The sequence below is a fragment of the Berghia stephanieae genome, chromosome 4, assembly GCF_034508935.2.
Source record: "Berghia stephanieae isolate SIO BIC M18660-M18661 chromosome 4, UCSD_Bste_1.3, whole genome shotgun sequence".
Classification (NCBI taxonomy): Eukaryota; Metazoa; Mollusca; class Gastropoda; order Nudibranchia; family Aeolidiidae; genus Berghia; species Berghia stephanieae.
This window is the reverse complement of record NC_088363.1, coordinates 69,283,674-69,306,865: the sequence shown is the minus strand read 5'-3', so window position 1 is coordinate 69,306,865 and position 23,192 is coordinate 69,283,674. Positions and strand designations below refer to the sequence as shown.

Here is a 23,192-nt window from a genome sequence, read left to right as displayed (position 1 = left end):
CTTTTCGTTACCTGCGAAATATTCATGTTATACCTTAGTACGGTGAGAGAATGCGACACTCGACTTTGTGCCGCTCAAAGCAATGTAGGTGTTGCTGTTCGAAACTAGAAGAAATAAATAACAATGTGAAATTGAATGTAAGCTTCAATTTAATTACGAAAACAGATAGAATGGACGTTTCGAGTTTCCCTTTTATCAACAAACAGGATGAATGAAATACTACCACATCATCTCATTCATCTGTAGTGTTTCATTCATCCAGTTTGTTGATAAAGGAGAAACCCGAAACTTTCATTCTCTCTGTTTTCGTAATTAAATTGAAGCTAACATGCAATTTCACATTGATATTTATTGCCGCTCAAAGCGGGACTCAACCCAGGGATCGACCGGTCCGAAGGCTAGTGCTACGCTATTAGACCACAAAACCACCCATAACCGCCGAATTGCTTCATTGTTACTGCTGAATTGGTGAAAAATAAAATAGATCTGTGCATATAACGAGATAAGGAAATTCCCGATACCGCTGTATGAGGGTTAATAATGAATGGTGCTTCAAGGTCGGAAGTAGAGAAGAGTGAGAATAGATTTAACCTAATTTTGCTGCTTTTGAATGTCACCTTGGAATTGTTGAAAGATATTATAGAAAATTGTGCTGCTGAAGTTGAAAAAGATGCTGTACATTACAATGATATGAATTTTTTACATTTCAAGCTTTTGTCTATCATGTGGAATTTACTTTTCGTATAGCATAACGATTGATAAAGATGTTATATTGACAAAGTGATTTTGCAGTCTCAAAAATAGCAATGAGCCGCACGTCAGAAATAAATGGTTAATAATGTTTACATGAGTGATGGTTGTTTATATTAGACTCGATCTTAGATTCATGACGAAAATCTTGAACTAAAATTATAGTAGAAAGTGGTAGGCCGAGGATCTGTATAACATTATTATGGCTATTGCCCTGGGAAAAAAATGACAAATACTATGTAGGGTACGCAAAAAAATGTCATTATTTTAGAATAGAAAAAAACCCACTAACATTTCAAGCAGATAAGAGCACTACTCAGAACTACATGATTATCTACCAACGCTTTATATATATATATATATATATATATATATATATATATATATATTATATATATATATATATAGGCATATTTATTTACCAATATTTTAATCTTGAAATGGTGACCACCCCCCACCTCATCCAGTAAGCCATCTATATCTCTGTGGCTGTTGTCTTACTTTACAGCCCCCTGATTTCTTGGACCATTTACTTAAGATACAGTCTCGTCGTCTGGAGGAGCAAAGATGCACACTGTCTCTTCCAACCACTACATATCTACAGGTTCCCATTCTGTCCAATTCAGATAATCCAGTATTAATCCCGTTGGTTGCATGCCCCCGTCGGATGCTGCTTGCCTTGATTATTCTCCATCTTTATAATTACCATCGTCATCATCATCATCATCACCATCATCATCAACATCACCATCACCATCATCATCATCATCATCATCATCATCATCATCATCATCATCACTATCATCATCATCATCACTACCATCATCATCATCATCATCATCATCATCATCATCATCATCACCATCATCATCATCATCCGAATGAATGACAGTAGCAATAGAAGCATGTAACAATAACAACAACAACAACAACAACAGCAGTAACAACAACAACAACAACAACAACAGCGGGTTCATCATCACAATTCTGGTCAACAATATCATTGTTGTTATTATCGTGACTATCATTGTTAACATTATTACCCTCGCTCAAATGATCATTTACATGATCATTAACATAATCAATAGCAACATCATCATCATCGTCATCGTCATCATCATCATCATCATCATCATCATCATCATCATCATTATCATCATCATCATCATCATCATCATTTTAACAGCTGACAACAATAGTCGCTCCATCAAATTAACAGCAATTTGAGCAACAGCAGCAGCAACAGTAGCGGCCGCCGCCACAGCACCCTCAGCTCCGATATATCATCATCATCATCATCATCATCATCATCATCATCATCATCATCATCAATTTGTTATCATCACCACCATGACCATCACCATATTCATCACCGACCATCATAACACTCAGCATCATCGCCAGCGAAAAAACAAAAATAACCTGAGCAATAAGAATTAACCACCGGCAACAACAACAAAAATTACAACAGCAGAAACAATTATAACTAATCATTATCAGTAATATCAGTCATCGCCATCGTCATCTTTATTATTCTCATGCCTTACATTATCCTTCCAATTTCCCCCTCCGTAAACAGTTTTAGTTTGATTATAGTAACATTATATAAGAATATTCTTAACTGTTGTGATGGCCTGTGTACGTTTTTTTCTACCCTAGCTACTTGATGGCATTGTCGTAACGATAATAATGATAATACTTTCAGTCCGTCCAATCATTAAATTATCTCCAGATCATTAAAATGAAATGATAATAATAGTCATGAAATACATGTAGATAACAACACAATGAAAATGATATTTTATTATTATTATTATTATCATCATCATCATCATCATCATCATCATCATCATCATCATCATCATCATCATAATAATAATAATAATAATAATAATAATGATGATGATGATGATGATGATGATAATAATAATATTAATAATAATAAAAATAGTAGTAGTTATAGTAGTAGTGGTAGTAGTAGCATCAGCAGTAGAAGTAGTGGTAGTAGTAGTAGTAGTAGTAATTAGTAATGTAAGGCTGAAAATAATTTCATGACAAACATGCCCACGGAAAATATCCATAAACACCATTCCTAACAGCTGTATTTGACATGATTTATATTCTCATAGAACCACATATTTATATCCATATTATTATTTTGATCGATAGGAAATATTGGGATTTATATTGACAGGATGATAAAGGCATTGATGGACGATTTATTTCCTTGGGGTCAGTAAGTTCAAACTATCCGTCAGAAACCGTATTATTACACATCATTATACCTCATGGTAAAAGTTAAGAAAATAAAATTTAATAGTGAAATCGAATAGCTTAAAACACCGTCATTTATCTTAGAAGTCAATCTTTATAGCCAAAGTTTTCAAAGAATTATAACCTATACAAAATTAATTGGTACACATCAAACTGATAGATGTACTTCCGACACTTCACCATTTGCCCTCAAGCTCCTTTTTCCCTTTTAAATTTTAAAACACGATCTAATCCTGTCTTCCCACCACTATCTTCCACACAGAGTTTCTATTCCCTGAACTCATAAATTGACGTTTCTCTCACACTTTTTTCGTACTCACCAATCATCATTTTTCCCCAATATATCATGAATTGCAAATGACTAATAAAAATGATCCCATCCCAGATTTTTAGTTTCATTTTGATCCATTTTCTCTTCCTTGTGATATTTTTTTGTCTGATTTGGTTTTCAATTCACTTTGGGTCTCAATCATTGTGTTTTTATTTCAATTGATCATGCCTTGCCTGACTTTATTTCAGTTCAATTTTATATTATACCTCGAATGTCTATTGTATAATTGATGTATGATACTGGCCAGTCCAGAAAGTGGCGGGAAACCATGCTGATATTAACATGAAAAGTTAGATTTCGGGTTCTATTGCATGACGCTTTTCACATGGTGTGCCAAGTGACAATAAATGGCACACAAAAGGTAGAGCGGGCATGTACTTATTTGCAGGTCTGTTAACCTAAATTGTTCTAATAGAAATATTCCCAAACCATTACAATAATATTAAAACAAGCCCAAAACTGTGTTCAGTTATCAGACCTGCAAATACGTTCACGTCGGCAGTGATCCATTTCGTTTGAGATGTAATATACGGCCATAATACAAAGGTCCAACATTTCTCAGAGCAAGAACATATTTCTGGACCTAACACTACTATAATATTAGAGGCGTACTATTAATTAGTTGAAACTATCGAATGCATAAAATTGGACATGCCAAACGAATGTGAGTTGGTAAAAGTCTACAAGAATCTTGACTACGACGCTTATTTGTGTATCTAGTGGAAATTTGATTATTTGAAACGACGATTTGTACGGAAAATTATCAAAATTGCCAGATTTACAATGAATGTTGTTTATAATACAACTTTGAAAAATAAACGTTATTTATGCGTAAAAGTCGCACAGCGCATTTAAAGATGTTTAGAGCCTATTAGCTATTAAACTATACGATATGATGAATTACTATTCTTCTTTTAAATAACACATTAACCCTCTCCTTACCACCACCAGCAAAATCGTCACATTTGTTACGACACAATAATATAAGTACAAATAATTTTTTTCTTATTCAGATTTATTTTCTTCATCAAACTAACTTTGAAGAATGATCTTTGTTTAATTAATAAGAACATAGTGTTGTTTGTAGAGAGCTTGTAAGCCTGCCATTTTGGGAAAATACTGAAAAGCATCGGCAAGGAGAGAGTTAATTCGTTAATATTAGCAAAAATCACATACAATCATTATCGTCGTTATTCTTAAAATCTGCGTTCAACATCTTTATATTTAGGTGCTCACATGTGCAAAGCCTGAGTCCAATGCCTAATAGCTTGTATGCATTTTTCTCCATTATCTTAATCTTAGATTTTTAGGATTGTTTCCCCTAGTTCGACGTGTAGATTATTTATTTATTCATATAAAATTATATCTAAATCCCAATGAAATAGCATGCATGTCCTTCAGTAAATCTTTAAGTATATTTATAACCCGTGTGTATTTATAGGTAAAATTAAATATATCTTAGAGACAAATAGATAAGTGGGGAAAAAAAAGAGAGAGAGAGAGAGAGAGAGAGAGAGAGAGAGAGAGAGAGAGTGAGAGAGAGATCATCTAGATTTCTAGATCTAGATTATTCTTGCCAATAGATTCAAATTCTTTATTTGAAAAAAAAAAGAATACAGACGGAAAGACAAGCGTTTATTTTAAGGCGGGGGAGGGAGAGTTAAATTCTTTATTTTAGGCTACATATAATATCATTTTCAAGTAAACAGCATCTCAAACATCGATAGTGAATTAAAATGACTTGAGATGACGTTTCGTATTTGATTTCATCGGAAACTATGCCAAATTATAGAAAAAAACACGTATTTAAAACTTTGGCCAGAAAATTTGTTCTTTAAATTTCGATCGATTAAAATAACGCTCGACTTGGTAAAAGCTCTCAAACCTGAGACTTCGCCGTGTCTCTGGTTTGAGAGTTTTTGCCAAGACCGGAGTCATTTTAATCGATCGACGTTTAAACGACGAACTTTATGGCCAAATTTTAAATGCGTGTTATTTTCAGATTGTAAAAATTTGAAAAAGTGTGTATGATACAGTGTCAGACAAAGCAGAGAGAAAAATACAAGAACATAAACCATCCCAAAAAGTTTAACCCCGCCAGTCAATTTCATGCACACTTTTCATATAATATTTATCTTACAACAGTGCCTAATCCTTAATTTGTCACTTTGATATCTCCTAGAACGGCTTTGCTTAGATTGTTGTTAATAAATGCCGAGTTCATGGATTTTTGTTGTCTTCAACTAATTGTCATGTTCTTTCTTTTACTTCCTATCCATCAGACTCCCACATCGGTCGTCAATGAGGATCAGAAAAGTTACATTCAAAAGGTAAGATCAATTTTGCTTTCATTTACTCAATTCATCACCTTTAAAATATAACGTAAAGTCACGTGTAAAACCTCAATAACAAAAACTCTTTTAAAACAATTTCGGCCAGAAACTTTTTACGCCATCTATTTATCAATTCAGTTGATTGTATTTCCCGAAATTATTAACATCATACTTCTTAACTTCTCTGGTTTGAGATTTTTTGACAAGTTGAGAGGTTATCATAATCTATCTATTTACACTATGCCACAAAGAAAAAAACGCTGTAAATGATCCAATATAAGCATAAGAGTTTACAAAATTGATACAAAACTAAAACCAACTCTGGCCAAAGTCTCATTGGATTCAATAGTCTGATGTCACGTCCGCCCAGCAACCAGCAGCTGGCTCTAAACAAAGAAAATCGGTACTATTTATACTTCATGCTGGCTAGAACTTTTTCGCTTGTCATTTGATCAGAATGTAGAAAAGTCAATACATGATCAGATTTATAATGTTTTTCTCCTCTGGATATACTGTTATTCTCGTCGGAGAAGTATTTCATAAGGGTGTCCGCCATTGTTCCGATAGTTTAAAACCAGTTACTAAGTTACTATGCGTCATTACAAGGGAAGTGACGTTACGACTGTTGAAGCCTATTTTCAAATGCCTAACAAGTTGGGTTGAAAATTGTATGAGGAATCTGACAGCTGCACATTTAAACAAAAGCCCTAAAAATGTGCGATGTAAATGTTGCTGCTCGAAGCTCGAAGAAATAAATAATATGAAATTGAATGTAAGATTCAATTTTATTACAAGAACTGATCAAATGAACGTTTCAACAAAACAGGATGAATGAAATACTACTGGTAGTGGCGTTGTTACGATGAATAAACAAAACAATGTTTTCTTTATTCATCGTAATAACGCCACTACCACATTATTTTTTTGAAACAAAGCAAAAATTTGTCAGTTTTCAATTCACAATGAGTGTATACAATGATATATATATATATATATATATATATATTAGTAATGGGTCTTTTAGGCTGCATACGAAGAGAGCAAATGCTTTGTAACAATTATATAACAACAATAAGACTTTATTCATTTAAACTGATGTAATATGCACGAAAATGGCCTTCACAGACATTTCATTTCTTTACTTTGGTTTCAAATTGAAAATGCCAAATCCCATACCTTAGAAAGATAATACATCAAATAGAAATTCTATATCGTTTAAAATTCTGACGCAGTATGGAACACAAAGACGTAGATAATTCACTGCTCCGTGGAAAGCAGTGATTGATTTTGTTTAAAATTGCTATAGACCTACTCCTTTTTTATTTTTGAACTTTAAAAAAAAAATAATTAATCGATGGCAGCATCCATCGCGTTTTCATTGTACCACACCTTGCATTTGACACAGTTTACCGTTACGTATTTCCCATTCTATTACTTTAGATAATATTTTGTACTAATCTATAATAGGTAATCGGATATTGGCCGTGTATGATCATTTCATATTATTCTTCATTATTCTGGGTCTGTTAGATCTGTTGGAAAGTACTTTGCGATAGACTAGCGTCCTATCCAAATGGTAGCAAGCAATTGTTATTGTCCGTTTCACGCTAAAGAAACCAGGATAAACTCCGGCTCCATGGGCTGAATGGCTCTGAAGGACTATTTTACTTGATAGATCCCCAGTTGATAATAGAATAAAATTGTATTCAGCATGTTACTTTATTTTATCTTACCTTTAAAAATCTGTAATGTGTCACTTTTCCACAGATCCTTAAAGGCGAAGGGCCTTACCCCATGATAGTGCTGCCTCCAAGCGGTGGGTACTGGATGGAAGGGAGCGACGGGTTCCAGGCACAAGACAAAAGTATTCACGAATCTTTTACCTCTTTACGACCCAGTGCCAGTGAACTAAGTATCGATACGGACTTTACCGCGCAATGTTATCGATGCGAGTTTTATGGCAAGGTATGGAACTGTGTGTTTCTTGGTATTTGATTATGTGTGTATACGTGGATGGGAGTGTTGTATTTATATGTGTGTTTCAATTGCTGATGATAAGATGATGATGATGATGATGATGACGACGATGATGGCAACGACGACGACGACTACAATTTAAGCCGTGCTTATAATTTAAGTATATACGATGGTCTCCAAATACAAAAGCATTCTCAAAATATAATTTAATTACTTTATAACCAACTCCGATTTTGGAGCTTCGACTCCAGTAATAGCGGCAAAAGAATAAAATGGTATATAGTTTATTTCATTGTACAGGAAAGAAAACAGACATATTTGGGGGTAGTGGCAAAGTTGATCACGATATTGTTTCATGATCCGTCGGAATATTATTTCCTCGCTGCGTCGTCCATCTGTGAGAAATAATATGAGGAAGCTAACACGGGTGTAAAATAAACATATGAACAAGTGTGGATGAAACCGTCCCAGACAAAACAAGAAAGGGAAATACAAGAAAAGAAACAACTTCTTCGACTGGGGATCGATCCTCAAACCTCCTATTTCATAGACACTTTTTCAGATCTTTGCCTGTGAGAAAACGTGCACCAATTATAGAATCGTTGAAACTGAAATCAGTAATATGAAATGTAATTATAATGGGGATGCCATACGCCCTAGATCTAAGAAGCTTTCGAACTAGTGTTTATCACACATCCTTACTAGCGAAATTGGTATGTCACAGTAGTAACACAATGTGAAGATCAAAATTAACGAACACGTCATTAAAATTTCTATCAGAAAATAATCAACATATTTTATTGTTATAAGCTTTCATTTCTACCATAATTTTTCCTATCCCAACCAATCTAGGTCAGTCTTAATTATTGGTCCAAACGTCAGGGCTAATATTAAATAATATGTGAGTCGTCTTATCAATACGGTATCATGTCATGTCGGAATGAACAAGACATTGATAAACAAGGAAGCAGGCACTGGTGTGGCTATGTGGTCTTGTGGTCTGATACTCGCTTTTGGATCCGAAGGTCCTGGATTCGAGCCTCGCTTGGCGCATAGTTGAGTCCTTGAAAAGGGCTCTTTACTCACATTCTCTCACCATACTTAGGTGTAAAATGAGTACCTAGTCGTTAACAGCGTTGTCTCTGTCTGAAAAAATGTAATATCGCCTAACAGGCGTCATGTTTCGTTCTACATGTTACGTATTGCTGTTGGTCCTGGACCCTGTGTAAAGCGCTTTGAGCATGTTTCGTGGATATTGCTCTATATAAAAGCTAATGTTTTTTGTTTAGGTTTTTTTGTTTTTGGTGTAAGTAATAAAGATCATACACACTTTTCAGATCTTTAAACAAGACTTGGAAAACTGAATTAGATGAGATTGATATATTTTTCTGAGGATATTACTAATATTTATCACTATGGTGATGATGGATGGTTAAAAGCGACGATTTTGTAGTTGTATTGATCTTAACGGTTAAATTCAATTTAATTCAAAACACACACACACACACACACACAAATACACACCAAAAGACACACTTTCAGTTATTACTCAAAAGAAGACAAAAAAAATAGAAAACATCTATATCATATAAATGTGAAACATTGATAGAGACTTTAAAATATGATTTTGTAAAAAAGTAATGTTTAAGCTTTGATTTTAAAACATCGACACTTGATGCTTCACGGATAGCCCTGGGAAGATCGTTCCATATTCGAGGATCAAGTGTTGATAACGATCTCCCATCATAAAATAGATAATTTGATTTGTTGTTTACTTGAAGTAGATATGTGTGTGTGTATGTGTGTGTGTGTGTGTGTGTGTGTGCCTGTGCGCGCACGCGCGTGTGTGGTCTGCTGCCTAAAACCTGTATTACATCGGGATGAGTCAGTTGCAGGAAATTGAATGTATAGACAAGTAAAGGAAACTCTGGTTAAATCTATCTGCCTTTGGGGGGAAATGGATAAAATCTTTTACACTACTAAAATAACTTTTTTTAAATGAAAGTTCGTATTTCTGATTATTTTTAATTTAAATTCAATTTTCGACATCCGATGTATCCCGACCAGTAACTTCTCTGATTGCCTTGATCCCGGCATAATTCCTGATTGAAACGACGAGATGCATATCCTCTCAGTAGAAATTAACACTCGCGTGTTCGGAGGGAGGTGGGGGGAGGATTCTAGAATCGATAAACGAATGCACAAAATATTTAAAAGCTTCATATATATATATATATATATATATATATATATATATATGTGTGTGTGGGGTGTGTGTGTGTGTGTGTGTGTAACACGGTACGTTTCAGGCTCAAAACCCTTCTTCAGACCATTAAAAAGTTAAAACATAAATTTGTCACTTTAAATCCAGACATACATTTGGCACGTCTTGCCCGCAAATAGGATGTGGAAACCCCGACGCTACTGGAATGTGAATGAAATCTTCTAGTTATGGTTATGTAAAGTGAGGCTTAGGGTCTTGTGGTATGACACTCGTCTTTGGACCTGTAGGTCCCAAGTTCAAGTTCCGCTATGGCAGCGCAATGACATTTTCAACGTACTCGGGTGTCAATGAGTACCTGTCCGGTAACAGCGTTGTTTCTTTTGAAAGAAAAAATGTAAATTCTCCTAACAGACACTCTCGTCTTGCATATCATTAAAATAACTGTTGGTTTTGATCCCTTTCATCACATTTAAATGGATATGGCGTTGTATCAAACTCGAGTTCTTAGTAGATAGAAAAAAGACGATTCTTGCTCTATGAAATGACAAATTAATTCAATTCCATTCATAAAATAAGGGGTATTCGACCTATTTAAATATAGGTTACCTTAGCTTATCCCCTTGGTTCATTGGTGAAACATAGGCGCCAACGAAGTTCTTCCAGGCATCTCTGTCCTGGGCCAGCCAGTTCATCTCATTCCATGTCTAACTTCTTTCACCACCTCTTTGACTGTCCTCCTCCAAGTGCCCAACGGTCTGTATCTCTTTCTCTTTTACGATGGGGACCATCTTAGTGCTATGATAAGGCAGTCTGGACTTTTTCATTCGGAAAATATGACCACAATTCCACCAACTGGGAGAGAAAAATAATTAATTCAATTCAGCCGGCTTGGAGAGGAAAATATGGCAATGTAATCAACCTATTTAAATATGCAAATTATTTTTATTCTATCTAATGGTGACTACGATTTGTCATTTTAGGAACATTTCAACTACTATGGCCTGGATGATCACCTGGGTCCTATCGTCATCTCTATCAAGTCGGAAACTGTCCCGTCAGAGAGTATTAACGTCATTGTCAGGTAGAAATGAATACCTCTCTCTCTCTCTCTCTCTCTCTCTCTCTCTATCTATCTATCTCTCTCTCTCTCTATCTCTCTCTCACTCTCTCTCTCTATCTATCTATCTATCTATCTATCTATTTATCTGTCTATCTACCTACCTATCTATCCCTCTGTCTGTCTTTCCCTGATCTCTCTTCCACACGCTCTGTCTGCCTTTCTTTCATTTCTCTCTCTCTCTCTCTCCCTCTCTCTCTCTCTCTCTCTCTCTCTCTCTCTCTCTTTCAATCCCACTTTTCTAGTTATAATTCTATTTCACTATGTTTACACATTCCTTTATCCATCGCATTATTTACCTTTAAATATCATTAAGCACCTCGTTTCATCTGGTCTGTTCCATTATTTATAGAATGTTGATTCTAATGTATTTTTGTAGTCGGTGTGTGGTGTGGGTCTTATCACATCCGCTTTCCCCAAGATGAAACACCTTTATCGGCATTATTTCTGGACAAATAGCTGTATCTTTTTAGATCCGGCAAAAATAAAGACAACATGAATAATATCTATCTAGATACGTTTGTCATTAATCCAAAACAATGTAACTAACTTTGGCATTTACTATCCATTTTCACGCTTGCTTGCGGAGTTCCGTCTCCCTACAGAGGTTGAATGTCATGGAACGCCATTCTTATTCTTCAGCCCCAAGGGCCATTGCCGAGCATTACGCCGACGTTAATTTTACAAGTTTTATATTTTTATTATATTCATTTTTAGGACAAAATTCGGCACCAAACAAGAAGTTCTACCTGCCAGTTGTATCGATGTGCCTAATCAGCCTGCCAGGATAGCTAAGGTAATTTCTGGATTGATTTTAAGGTTACCTGCACCGAAGGTGTCCCTCCTAGAAAAAGGGATATTTATCAAATAACGTGATAAACGCTGCCGATTATAATAATGACGGTGGTTGCAACGGTGATGATGATGATGCTGATTATTATTATTATTATTATTATTATTATTATTATTATTATTATTATTATTATTATTATTATTATTATTATTGTTATTATTATTATTATTATTATTAATGTTATTATTATTGATGTTACTATTATTATTATTAGCATTATTATTATTACTACAATTATTATTATTATTATTATTATTATTATTATTATTATTATTATTATTATTATTATTATTATTATTATTATTATTATTATTGTTATTATTATTATTATATCATCATCATCATTTGATGATGACTATGGTGGCGATGGAAATTGTGATGATCGTGGTGGTGGTGATGATGATGATAATTATCATGATCATGATGACGGTTATTATCATCATCATCAACATCAACATCATCATCATCATCATCATCATCATTGTCATCACCATCACCATAATTATGGTTATGTTTAATATGCTGGTGATGATGATAATATTTCGTCGATGTTGATATTAGTAATGATAGCAGAGTGTCTGGCTCTCTGGCAGAGATAATGATAGCTATGGGGGTTCCCGTATTGATATTGATTTTTTTAATGATACACCGGCTGAAACAAAGGCTATGTCACTGTCACAATCATTTCAGTTGCAGTGCCAGTAGTTAAGGTTCAATCGTATTTAATATCACGTTTATCGCCGACCGCAATTCACAAATTATAATTAGGAAACAATAACTACCTCAGCCACGACCTAGATAGATTAATAGTGTATCCTGTCTCTTTTATTGAACATACCAGTTTATATGGGTCAAGGACATACGGGAGATATTACTCTTTTTAAAAAGTGAAATCTAAGTTGCTATAAGGTGTGAACTATGAAGTGTGAAACATGTTATAATCTTTACGAAAATAAGATTTGGGGTCAAATTGTTCTATACAGTCCAAGTTGAATTTTTGCCACTGAGTACAAAATTATTGACAAATCAAAAATAATATTTAATTATTTTTTAAGTCACCAGTAACATTTTTTTAAAGGCAGGGTAAATCGGTCACCCGTTGATTCAAATGATTATTTATAAAATCTGATAGGGCATAATGATCAAATGATTATTTATAAAATCTGATAGGGCATAATGATCAAATGATTATTTATAAAATCTGATAGGGCATAATGATCAAATGATTATTTATAAAATCTGATAGGGCATAATGATCAAATGATTATTTATAAAATCTGATAGGGCATAATGATCAAATTAAATGGTTATGTATATAATCTGATAGGGCATAATGATCAAATGATTATTTATAAAATCTGATAGGGCATAATGATCAAATTAAATGATTATTTATAAAATCTGATAGGGCATAATGATCAAATTAAATGATTATTTATAAAATCTGATAAGGCATAATGATCAAATGATTATTTATAAAATCTGATAAGGCATAATGATCTGTTCTTTGATGTTAGGAATCGCTATCTGGCCGGTCTGTTTTCAGATTCAATTGCGCGCACTTACAGACTTTATCACCGGACTGGTTTTTGATCGTTGATGACTCGAAAGATTCGACTCGATCTATGTTTATTTCGACAATACGGTGGTATAATAATTAAAATATGATATAAGTGCCTGTTCATAATCGCCTTTATTTACCCGCAAATATTGCTAGTTCTCCTCTGGTGTATAAAAATGCATATATGAACCTGAAAAAGGCACAATACTAAAAGCAGAAAGTTTAGGACTGAAGACCCATCTGCAGTCAATTTACCCACTATTCTAAACCCTCAAATTCTTTAGAATGCAGTTTTATTCTCTTGTGGTATGATTCTATCCTTCGGATCTGTAGGTACTTGGTTCGAATCCCATTATGGACAGCGCAAGATAAGTCATTGGGGGGAAAAAACGCACTTTCTTTCACATTATCGATGACTGAAATCAAAACTTCTGTAGAAATCAAAGATCGAATAATCGCTAAATTTGATATCGAGATTTCGATGCACATTGTGTAAAAAGATGAAACTATTATTAGTTTCGAAATTACAAAAATATTGCACCGTATTTTTCTCTAAACTCTCATGTTTAAACTCCAGTAGGCTCTTCTGTAGAATTTAAAAATTGTCGATTACAGGAGTTTTGATCTGAGCCATCGATATAATTATGTATGTCCTGTCGTATTCTAACAAAACTTCTTTTTTTTTCATTTTGAAAGAAAACGTGTACTTAAAACATAAAACAGCAATCGATTACAATAATAACAATGGCCATCAATTCTCGAAATGTCCTGAACCTGAAGCTTTCAAGAATTTTCAGGTTTTAGAAATTTTGACAAGTTGAAGGTTATTTTAATCGATCGACATTAGAACTGGATGTTGTCGGCCATATTGGAAAAATGTGATTTTCCAAAGAACGACTCAGTAGTAACGATAACGACGATAGTGTTTAACTTGTTACCATAGATTGGGATTCGATTATATTCTAACCTGATATGAAATCTTACTGTACTCGCCTAGACAGCAGTTATATGGTGAAATGCGGTTTGGACCTAAATAACTCGTCGGGTTGCTAGAATAGACCCGAACTCCGACTCTTAGGAGTTACAGGAATCGTGTTATGATGTCAGCAATTAATGCGGCAGCAGAACACCCAACTGAAAGTCCTAGACAATCAATACTTCTAATAAACTTAACATTTATTCCGGGTTTGTTTGCTTCCACAGCATTTCTACGAGGACCTCACCACAGATCGCTTCTTTCCCGTATTGTCGCTAAAAGTAAGTGCAAAGACATGAAGGGTTAAAACAACGATTCTAATTGTAAATCTTAGTTTTTAGATTTTTTTTTTTTTATTTATTTTCCAGCAAACCTTGTTTAAAAGGGATCCATGTCCCTTACCTGTTAATGTGATTATTTATTGTTAAATATTTATATTTAGAGCTGATCTATACCCGCATTATATTTTCTTTAAAAATTTGATTAAATTAAAGCTAGAACTATGGTTCTCATTCTTTTTTGTTGTAGTTGGCTTTGTATTCGTTTTTATTTTCTAGATTATTATACTTCCATTTTCCTCTACTTCTTTTTAACCAAATTTCCTTTTTAATACTAGCATATTATTTAATTGTCCATATTGTTTGATATTCAAAGCACACGAAATGACTTTTCTATGTATGGGTCGGTTTTCATTATTTTATTGCTAAAATGATATTACTTTTAAAATCACGCTGAGTCTAGACGAATGAATAAAGTACAAATGAGTGGAAAGTGCATTAATGATGAAAGAAGCATAAAGAAGCAACCCTTATTTTGACAGGGAACTTTCACGTCTAGGAAATAGGAAAAAGAAGTTGATTGTTCTGAGCGATTTCTGTTTCTCCTTTTCCTTTATGACACTGTCGCCTTGGTTGCATTATGGGTTGCATAGTTTTGGAATATCTGCACTTTTATGTCGCACCCACATTAAACAAGTCCTAAAAAATAACTTTCTCTTTTACTCCTTTTATACCTCAATTTTTTCCCTGTAGTAGTAGTAGTAGTAGTAGTAGTAGTAGTAGTAGTAGTAGTAGTAGTAGTAGTAGTAGTAGTAGTAGTAGTAGTAGTAGTAGTAATAGTAGTAGTCGTAGTAATAGTAGTAGTAGTAGTAGTAGTAGTAGTAGTAGTAGTAGTAGTAGTAGTAGTAGTAGTAGTAGTAGTAGTAGTAGTAGTAGTTGTTGTTGTTGTTGTTGTTGTAGTAGTAGCGTATGACTACATCTCCACGCAGGAAGTCTCCAGCCAGTCTTTAAATTCGTCACCGCTGTTGAGGACAGTCTCGAAACCTCCCGCCAATCTCGTTACAGGGCAGTGTAGGATTATGTGGTCTGCTGTCTCTGGCGTTCCCTGACAGTGGGGACAGACAGCTGACTCCTTCAGACCCCATCGATGCATGTTTGCAGCAGTCCCACGGTAGCCTGTCAGTACTCGGTTTGATGCGACCCACTGTTTTCGATTGCCATTTCTGAAGTCTGGCATAAATTCTGTTATTTGTCCAATATTCCAATTCAGGCTTTCCCAATATCGAAATTTTTGAGTTCTTAATGATAGAAGGGCTTTCTGGATTTGAGTCGTGATCCTTATGGAATAAATAATTTATTATTATACAGTATAAATCTCTTGTTTGAGCTTTGTTTTCTACAAGAGCTCTAAGAATAATAGATGTCACTACTTCTATAGCTAGATCTGTTCACAAATCCGTCAACATTGATCTTCCTTTAAAGCTCTACAGAATTTTTTAAAAAGTATTAGTCTATCTTATAAGTCATGGACACATTGACGGACTCATATAATATAAATACTATTCCAAGTAACCATATAATATCATTATTTTTTCAGGGCTCGGATTATGTCATGGGATACGATGAACATGTTTTGACTCATAACTTCAAATTTGGCATTATTTACCAGAAAAAGAGTCAGGTAAGTAAGAAATACTATACCGGTCTCTCTCTCTCTCTCTCTCTCTCTCTCTCTCTCTCTCTCTCTCTCTCTCTCTCTCTTTCTTTCTTTCTTCCTTTCTTTCTTTCTCTCTCTCCTTGTCTATCTCTCTATCTCTCTATCCCCTATATCTCTCTCTCTCTCTCTGTCTTTCTCTCTCTTCCATGTATTTCTCTCTCTCTCTCTCTATCTCTCTCTATCTATATATATATATATATATATATATATATATATCTTTCTCTCTTTCTCTATCTCCTTCTCTGCTGCCTAGTTTGCTTTTTGTCTCATCCAATTACATTTCTTTGTAACGGAATATATTATGTTCAGATCCCAAACTTCAGATGCTTTTAAATGCCTGAATAATTAGAAAGAAACCTCCCTCCCTCTCTTTCTCTCTCTCTCTCTCTCTCTCTCTCTCTCTCTCTCTCTCTCTCTCTCTCTCTCCCTCTCTCTCTCTCTCCCCTCTCTCTCTCTCTTATATATATATATATATATATATATAAAAATATATATATATATATATATATATATATATATATCTTTCTCTCTTTCTCTATCTCCTTCTCTGCTGCCTAGTTTGCTTTTTGTCTCATCCAATTACATTTCTTTGTAACGGAATATATTATGTTCAGATCCCAAACTTCAGATGCTTTTAAATGCCTGAATAACTAGAAAGAAACAGTCAGTATCATTATATAATGACATTTAATGAAAGCAAAAAAGGTGATCGCAAATTAAAACGTGTCAATTTAATTTTAATTCCGTCACCCAGACCAGTGAAGAAGAATTATTTGGAAATCGATCGCACAGTCCTGCCATGGACGAGTTCTTGGAAATGATTGGACAACGTGTTCAGCTTAGAGACTTCAAAGGGTGAGTTTTATCATTGAAAATAATAATTGGTCATCATCATCATCATCATCATCATCATCATCATCATCATCATCATCATCATTACCATTATCATCATCATCATCATTACCATTATCATCATCATCTTCTTCATCATCATCATCATCATCATCATCGTCATCATCTCGTCTTCATCACCATCAACAACTACAACTTCGTCGTCAGAAGCAGCAATAAAAGAAACAGCTAAAGCAGATACAACCATAAGGAATACACGTGTAAAGTAAAAAAAAACTGGTTCTTATATCATTGGAAGTGTAAAACCACTCTTCCGGAGGACTGAATACATACCTTGTGTAAATGATCTTCAGGTTTCAGGGTGGTGGCATCTTATTTTCTAGATCATCCATCCTCTCCCTTTTACGTCCCGTAATCCTTAGACTCTGCCTCTATATCCTGCTACTACAATAGCTATGTCTTCTTGTGATTCATTATGTAACTTATTCATTATTAGCCCTCCGAGGGACTAGTTACATACACAGTTCCAAGGATTTTGGAACTGGAAAAGAATAAGGTGTGACGTCACGGCTTTTCCTCCTCATTGCATTGATACCATAACGATCTTTACCACATTGTAGCACCGCTGACGACAGGGTTATTTCAATCTTTTTTAAAATACCGAAAGATGTTCCAATACGATTAATAAGATTAATGTATTTTAAATTAAATTCACCCAATCTATTTATTTACTTTTTATAATACTTGGACCAGGTTTCGTGGTGGCCTCGACACTGTCCACGGCCAAACGGGAGACGAAAGTGTTTACACTCAATACAACGGCAAGGAGGTCATGTTTCACGTCTCTACACTTTTACCTTTCACGGAGGGAGATTCTCAACAGGTAATTTGTCATCTGAATTGCATAGTCGAAGTTGGCAAGGAGATCGATCTATCTATATTCATGTTTTCGTCCAACCAAGTCATCAATCACATGATTTGTTGCTTTCAAACGATTGGATATTTCTTAACAAATGTAAACACACTTCTTTGTTTTTTGAAAAATGTAAACTTACCTATGAGTCAAGCTGAACAAAATGACCAATCGTGATGTTAGGTATTTCAAAAGCTATGAACGCTTTTCACTATGTAGGTCACTTTGAACAGATTTTGCAATGTGACAAATGACCTCGAGCACATGGAAATGTAAAATAGATCATCCCCATTGCTGTTAGTTTGTCTAAGAATGAGTAGATTTATCAGTGGCACATGGCGAGATCCATTGGCTGTAAGATCGCACACTAGCTAGGTGCATATCGTTATAATATAGTCCTTCCATTAACGTAGATGTGTACCCCTATGCAAATACACACAATGACGATTTTCTTTCTCCATTCCAGTTACAACGCAAACGCCATATCGGCAATGATATCGTAGCCATTGTATTCCAGGAGGAAAATACTCCATTCGTACCAGACATGATTGCGTCCCATTTCTTACACTGCTTCATCGTCGTCTGCCCAATACACAGAGAGGGAGAACCAGTGAGATACCAGGTACACACACGTCATTAGTTGTAAAAAAACGTGACAAATTCCAATTATGATTGTATTTTTCTTAAAGGTCTTTTTTCGGTTATTTATATTGTTCGAGTTATTTTTGTAGGGGAGAGAACTATGGGGAAGGAGGGTCTTTTTAATTATTTTTTTTTGTTTAATGTCTTAGTTTCTGGGTATTTTCCTTATAGCCTTATTGTAGATTTTAATTAGTTTTTGGATTTTTACCAAACTTTGTTTGATCTCCAAACCTCGAATCTTATATTATTATGCTTTGATATAAAGCAAATTAATCATTAAAAACTCAAAGCTTCTAAAACAACAACAACAAAAAAGATCTTATATAACTGTTTAAGTAATTATAACCACTGGTAAAAAGATATGATCTTTATGATATATTATTCTCTTTTCAGATATCTGTTGCTGCCAGAAAAGATGTCCCCAGGTTTTATCCCCAACTTCCCCAACCTGCAGAATTCTCAAAGGTAAAGATTCGAAGAGCATTTGAGATTAAAATGAGTTAGTTCTTAATTGTTCCAGCTTTGGGAAATTGCTGCTGACGTTATGTTCACCTATTCAAATGGCCTATACGGTCACTTACATACAATATTATGTTCTTTGGAAATGGAAAAATCCGGGTGGAATTGCTTTGATGTTATTGTTGGTTTTTGTTCTTGTTTTTGGTTGTTGTTTTTTTTAATTGTTTTTTGTTGGGTTTTTTTTGTTTTTTGTTTTTTTTTGGTTTCCTTTTTTTCTTTTCTTTAAAAAAAAATTATTGTCCTTTTTTTGCTTTATTTTATTTTATATAATTGTTGAGTGTAATTTTTCTTTATTTGATACGTATTCTCATAATAAAATTATTTTAAAATAACTTACATTTACTCCCACTTACAGGGTGAAGAATTTCGGGAATTCCTTCTCACAAAACTTATCAACGCTGAACTTGCAAGCTACAAAGCCGATCAGTTTGCAAAGTTAGGGGTAAGTGGTTGGAATTGAAGAAGTTGCTATTAAAATAATAGCCAGTGTATGTATATATATAAAATATTTCAAGTATAATTATGATCAAATTATACTTGAAACATTTTATAAATAACTCCTTTTATCATACAGTTGAGCACTATTATTTCATGGTTTTTGTTTTTATAATTATATATATATATATATATATATATATATATATATATAATATATATATATATATATATAAATATATATATATATATATATATATATATATATATATATATATAATATATATATATATATATATATGTATATTTAAAATACAGGCTTGACGAGATGGGTCACATTTGGCTATTATTTGACGATTGCACCTGTTTTTTTCTTGATGTGATCAATTGACAAGAAAATTCTAACCCACATAACTGTTTTTTATTTCCGTCCACAGCACCGAACAAGAAGTTCTCTCCTCGAATCTCTGTATCAAGATCTCCACAAACACAACCCAGACCTGTGCATACTTTCGTCCACCCTAGGGGGTTCAAAGCAAGAAGGGTCCAGTATATTTGATCACGTCAAACGTGCTTTCAGTGGCAAGGGGAGATCACCCAGTTTTGAATCTTGTAACACAATTACCAAGAAATCAAACGGAATTCCGGGCTCGTTGTCCAGTGTTGGAGAGGACGATAAAGGCGGACCTTCGCCTGTATGTAATCACCAGATACCGTTGCATGGATCATCATCATTTTCATCATCATCATCATCATCATCATCATCATCAACATCATCAATTATTATCACCATCATCATCATCATCATCATCATCAGCAGCAGCAGCAGCAGCAGCAGCAGCAGCAGCAACAGCAGTAGCATCATCATCACCAGCTTCATCACCATCATCATCAATTATTATCATCATCACCGTCATCATCATCAGCAGCAGCAGCAACAGCAGTAGCATCACCGCCACCATGATCATCATCATCATCAAGTATTATCATCATCACCATCACCATCATCATCATCATCATCATCATCATCAGCAGCAGCAGCAGCAGCAGCACCATCACCATCACCATCATCATCATCATCATCATCATCATCAGCAGCAGCAGCAGCAGCAGCAGCAACAGCAGTAGCATCATCATCACCAGCTTCATCACCATCATCATCAATTATTATCATCATCACCATCATCATCATCAGCAGCAGCAGCAACAGCAGTAGCATCACCGCCACCATTATCATCATCATCAAGTATTATCATCATCACCATCATCATCATCATCATCATCATCATCAGCAGCAGCAGCAGCAACAGCAGCAGCAGCACCATCATCATCATCATTATCATCATTATCATCATCATCCAAATCTTAGGCTTTCAATTTTTGAATGCGTTATTTCTCAAGTCTGGATGGCGCAATTAAAATAGTATTATCATGAATATTGATCACAGCGCTATAATATTTTTTTTCATCTCATAATTCAAAAACACATTTAGAAAAAAGTTACCTTACATATTTTCCACTGTTTTTTTTTTACCTTTTTGATTTTAGACAAGCAAATGAATAATATTTGAATCAATTATCAATTCAGGTACGCAAGTCTCCATCCACGCCTCGAAATTTAGTACGTCAGCATTCCTCCTCCATGGATAAAAATACACAGTCGAATAGAAATAGTAAAAGGTAAGACAACACCAAAATGATTTGATAATATAGAATAAAGTTACGATTTAAAACGCAAGAGTCGTCATCAATTTAATAAAATAACTCTACTTTGATTCTCTTAACCCTCTCCTTACCTACTATAGGAATATCGTCACATTCGTTACGATACAACCAACATTTTTCTTATTCAAATTTCCTTTCAACATCATAAAATTTAAAGAAAATGAACAGTGTGCTGTAGAGCATGTCTTGCTAAAAAAATTATTTATCGCAAGAACTTACTGCTATTATGTCAGAGTGTTAAAATTTTATTTTTGTGTTAGTTAGGTATGAAGTTTTGCGGAAAAAAACTGAAAATGACTGGTAAGGAGAGAGTTAATCCTTCTTACTACGTATCACATGTTCATTATCATCACGAATCTGTTTTACAGTAATCAAAAGACCACGCATGCAAGTCCCTTTTTTTGGTTAAGAACGCAATCATATTATAATAACATGCTTTGCCAGATAAAAATAATAAACGTTTTGTTTGTTTGTATGTGGTGTGTGTTACTTTTATAGATAGTATGCGCTTGGCTAAGGAGCTCACAACATTGTCATCCGGAAGTATAACGGACCAACACACAAGCGGTGTGTAACCATGATCGTTTATAGTCAGGTTGATACAGTTTAGTGAGAATTACTCATAAACGCGGATGGCAAAAAACAATAACGAAGACCGGAGTGACGTCAACTTCGAACTATCTATTATTTCACTCACTTTTCTGAATTAAAAATTCACCCCATACACCGGAGCATACTCAATGTCTCAATCGTTTCTATGTTATATGTTTGTGTTGAGAATATTGGCTTAAGCTTAACTGCTGGTCAAAATTATTCGCGATGGTGGTGTACGAACGAATCGGCGGTCTCAAGAAGTGGGTGAGAGAGGGATCTAGTAATGACTTTGAGTTTGAAACGAATATTTTTGTGTTCGTGGATAGCTCACACGGTAGAGCCACACTCTCACCTGCCAGGCGGAGTTGTCGTACCAATAAGGTCGCAGGTTCAAACCCCACCACCGCCGCGAAAAATTTTTATTCTCTATTGTCTTCTGGCACTTTTCTATTCACTTCATATCTTGTTGTTACCAACATAAGTGCCTGCTCCACTCACTTTTCTGAATTAAAAATTCACCCCATACACCGGAGCATACTCAATGTCTCAATCGTTTCTATGTTATATGTTTGTGTTGAGAATATTGGCTTAAGCTTAACTGCTGGTCAAAATTATTCGCGATGGTGGTGTACGAACGAATCGGCGGTCTCAAGAAGTGGGTGAGAGAGGGATCTAGTAATGACTTTGAGTTTGAAACGAATATTTTTGTGTTCGTGGATAGCTCACACGGTAGAGCCACACTCTCACCTGCCAGGCGGAGTTGTCGTACCAATAAGGTCGCAGGTTCAAACCCCACCACCGCCGCGAAAAATTTTTATTCTCTATTGTCTTCTGGCACTTTTCTATTCACTTCATATCTTGTTGTTACCAACATAAGTGCCTGCTCCACTCACTTTTCTGAATTAAAAATTCACCCCATACACCGGAGCATACTCAATGTCTCAATCGTTTCTATGTTATATGTTTGTGTTGAGAATATTGGCTTAAGCTTAACTGCTGGTCAAAATTATTCGCGATGGTGGTGTACGAACGAATCGGCGGTCTCAAGAAGTGGGTGAGAGAGGGATCTAGTAATGACTTTGAGTTTGAAACGAATATTTTTGTGTTCGTGGATAGCTCAC

At 34.8% G+C, this 23,192-nt stretch overlaps 1 protein-coding gene across 12 annotated transcripts in view; it reads left to right on the top strand.

Annotated features, from left to right (window-relative positions):
• Nucleotides 1-23,192, top strand: part of LOC144971125 (rap1 GTPase-activating protein 1-like) — a 401,598-nt gene that overhangs the window by 366,922 nt on the left and 11,484 nt on the right. For 7 of the 12 annotated variants that reach the window (XR_013645071.1, XM_078911551.1, XM_078911553.1 and 4 more), the window contains 13 exons: nt 5,638-5,685; nt 7,456-7,653; nt 10,870-10,970; nt 11,724-11,802; nt 14,624-14,677; nt 16,272-16,355; nt 17,146-17,246; nt 17,997-18,126; nt 18,623-18,778; nt 19,192-19,263; nt 19,673-19,759; nt 20,190-20,447; nt 21,341-21,432. Coding sequence is in view for 11 of the 12 variants with exons in the window: in XM_078911551.1 (XP_078767677.1) it covers nt 5,638-5,685; nt 7,456-7,653; nt 10,870-10,970; nt 11,724-11,802; nt 14,624-14,677; nt 16,272-16,355; nt 17,146-17,246; nt 17,997-18,126; nt 18,623-18,778; nt 19,192-19,263; nt 19,673-19,759; nt 20,190-20,447; nt 21,341-21,432 (1,460 nt within the window). In the remaining variant the exon portion in view is untranslated. Of the gene's footprint in view, nt 1-1,258; nt 1,355-5,637; nt 5,686-7,455; nt 7,654-10,869; nt 10,971-11,723; nt 11,803-14,623; nt 14,678-16,271; nt 16,356-17,145; nt 17,247-17,996; nt 18,127-18,622; nt 18,779-19,191; nt 19,264-19,672; nt 19,760-20,189; nt 20,448-21,340; nt 21,433-23,192 lie in introns of all 12 variants that reach the window. The other 5 variants (XM_078911547.1, XM_078911550.1, XM_078911548.1 and 2 more) reach the window with 1 other exon arrangement.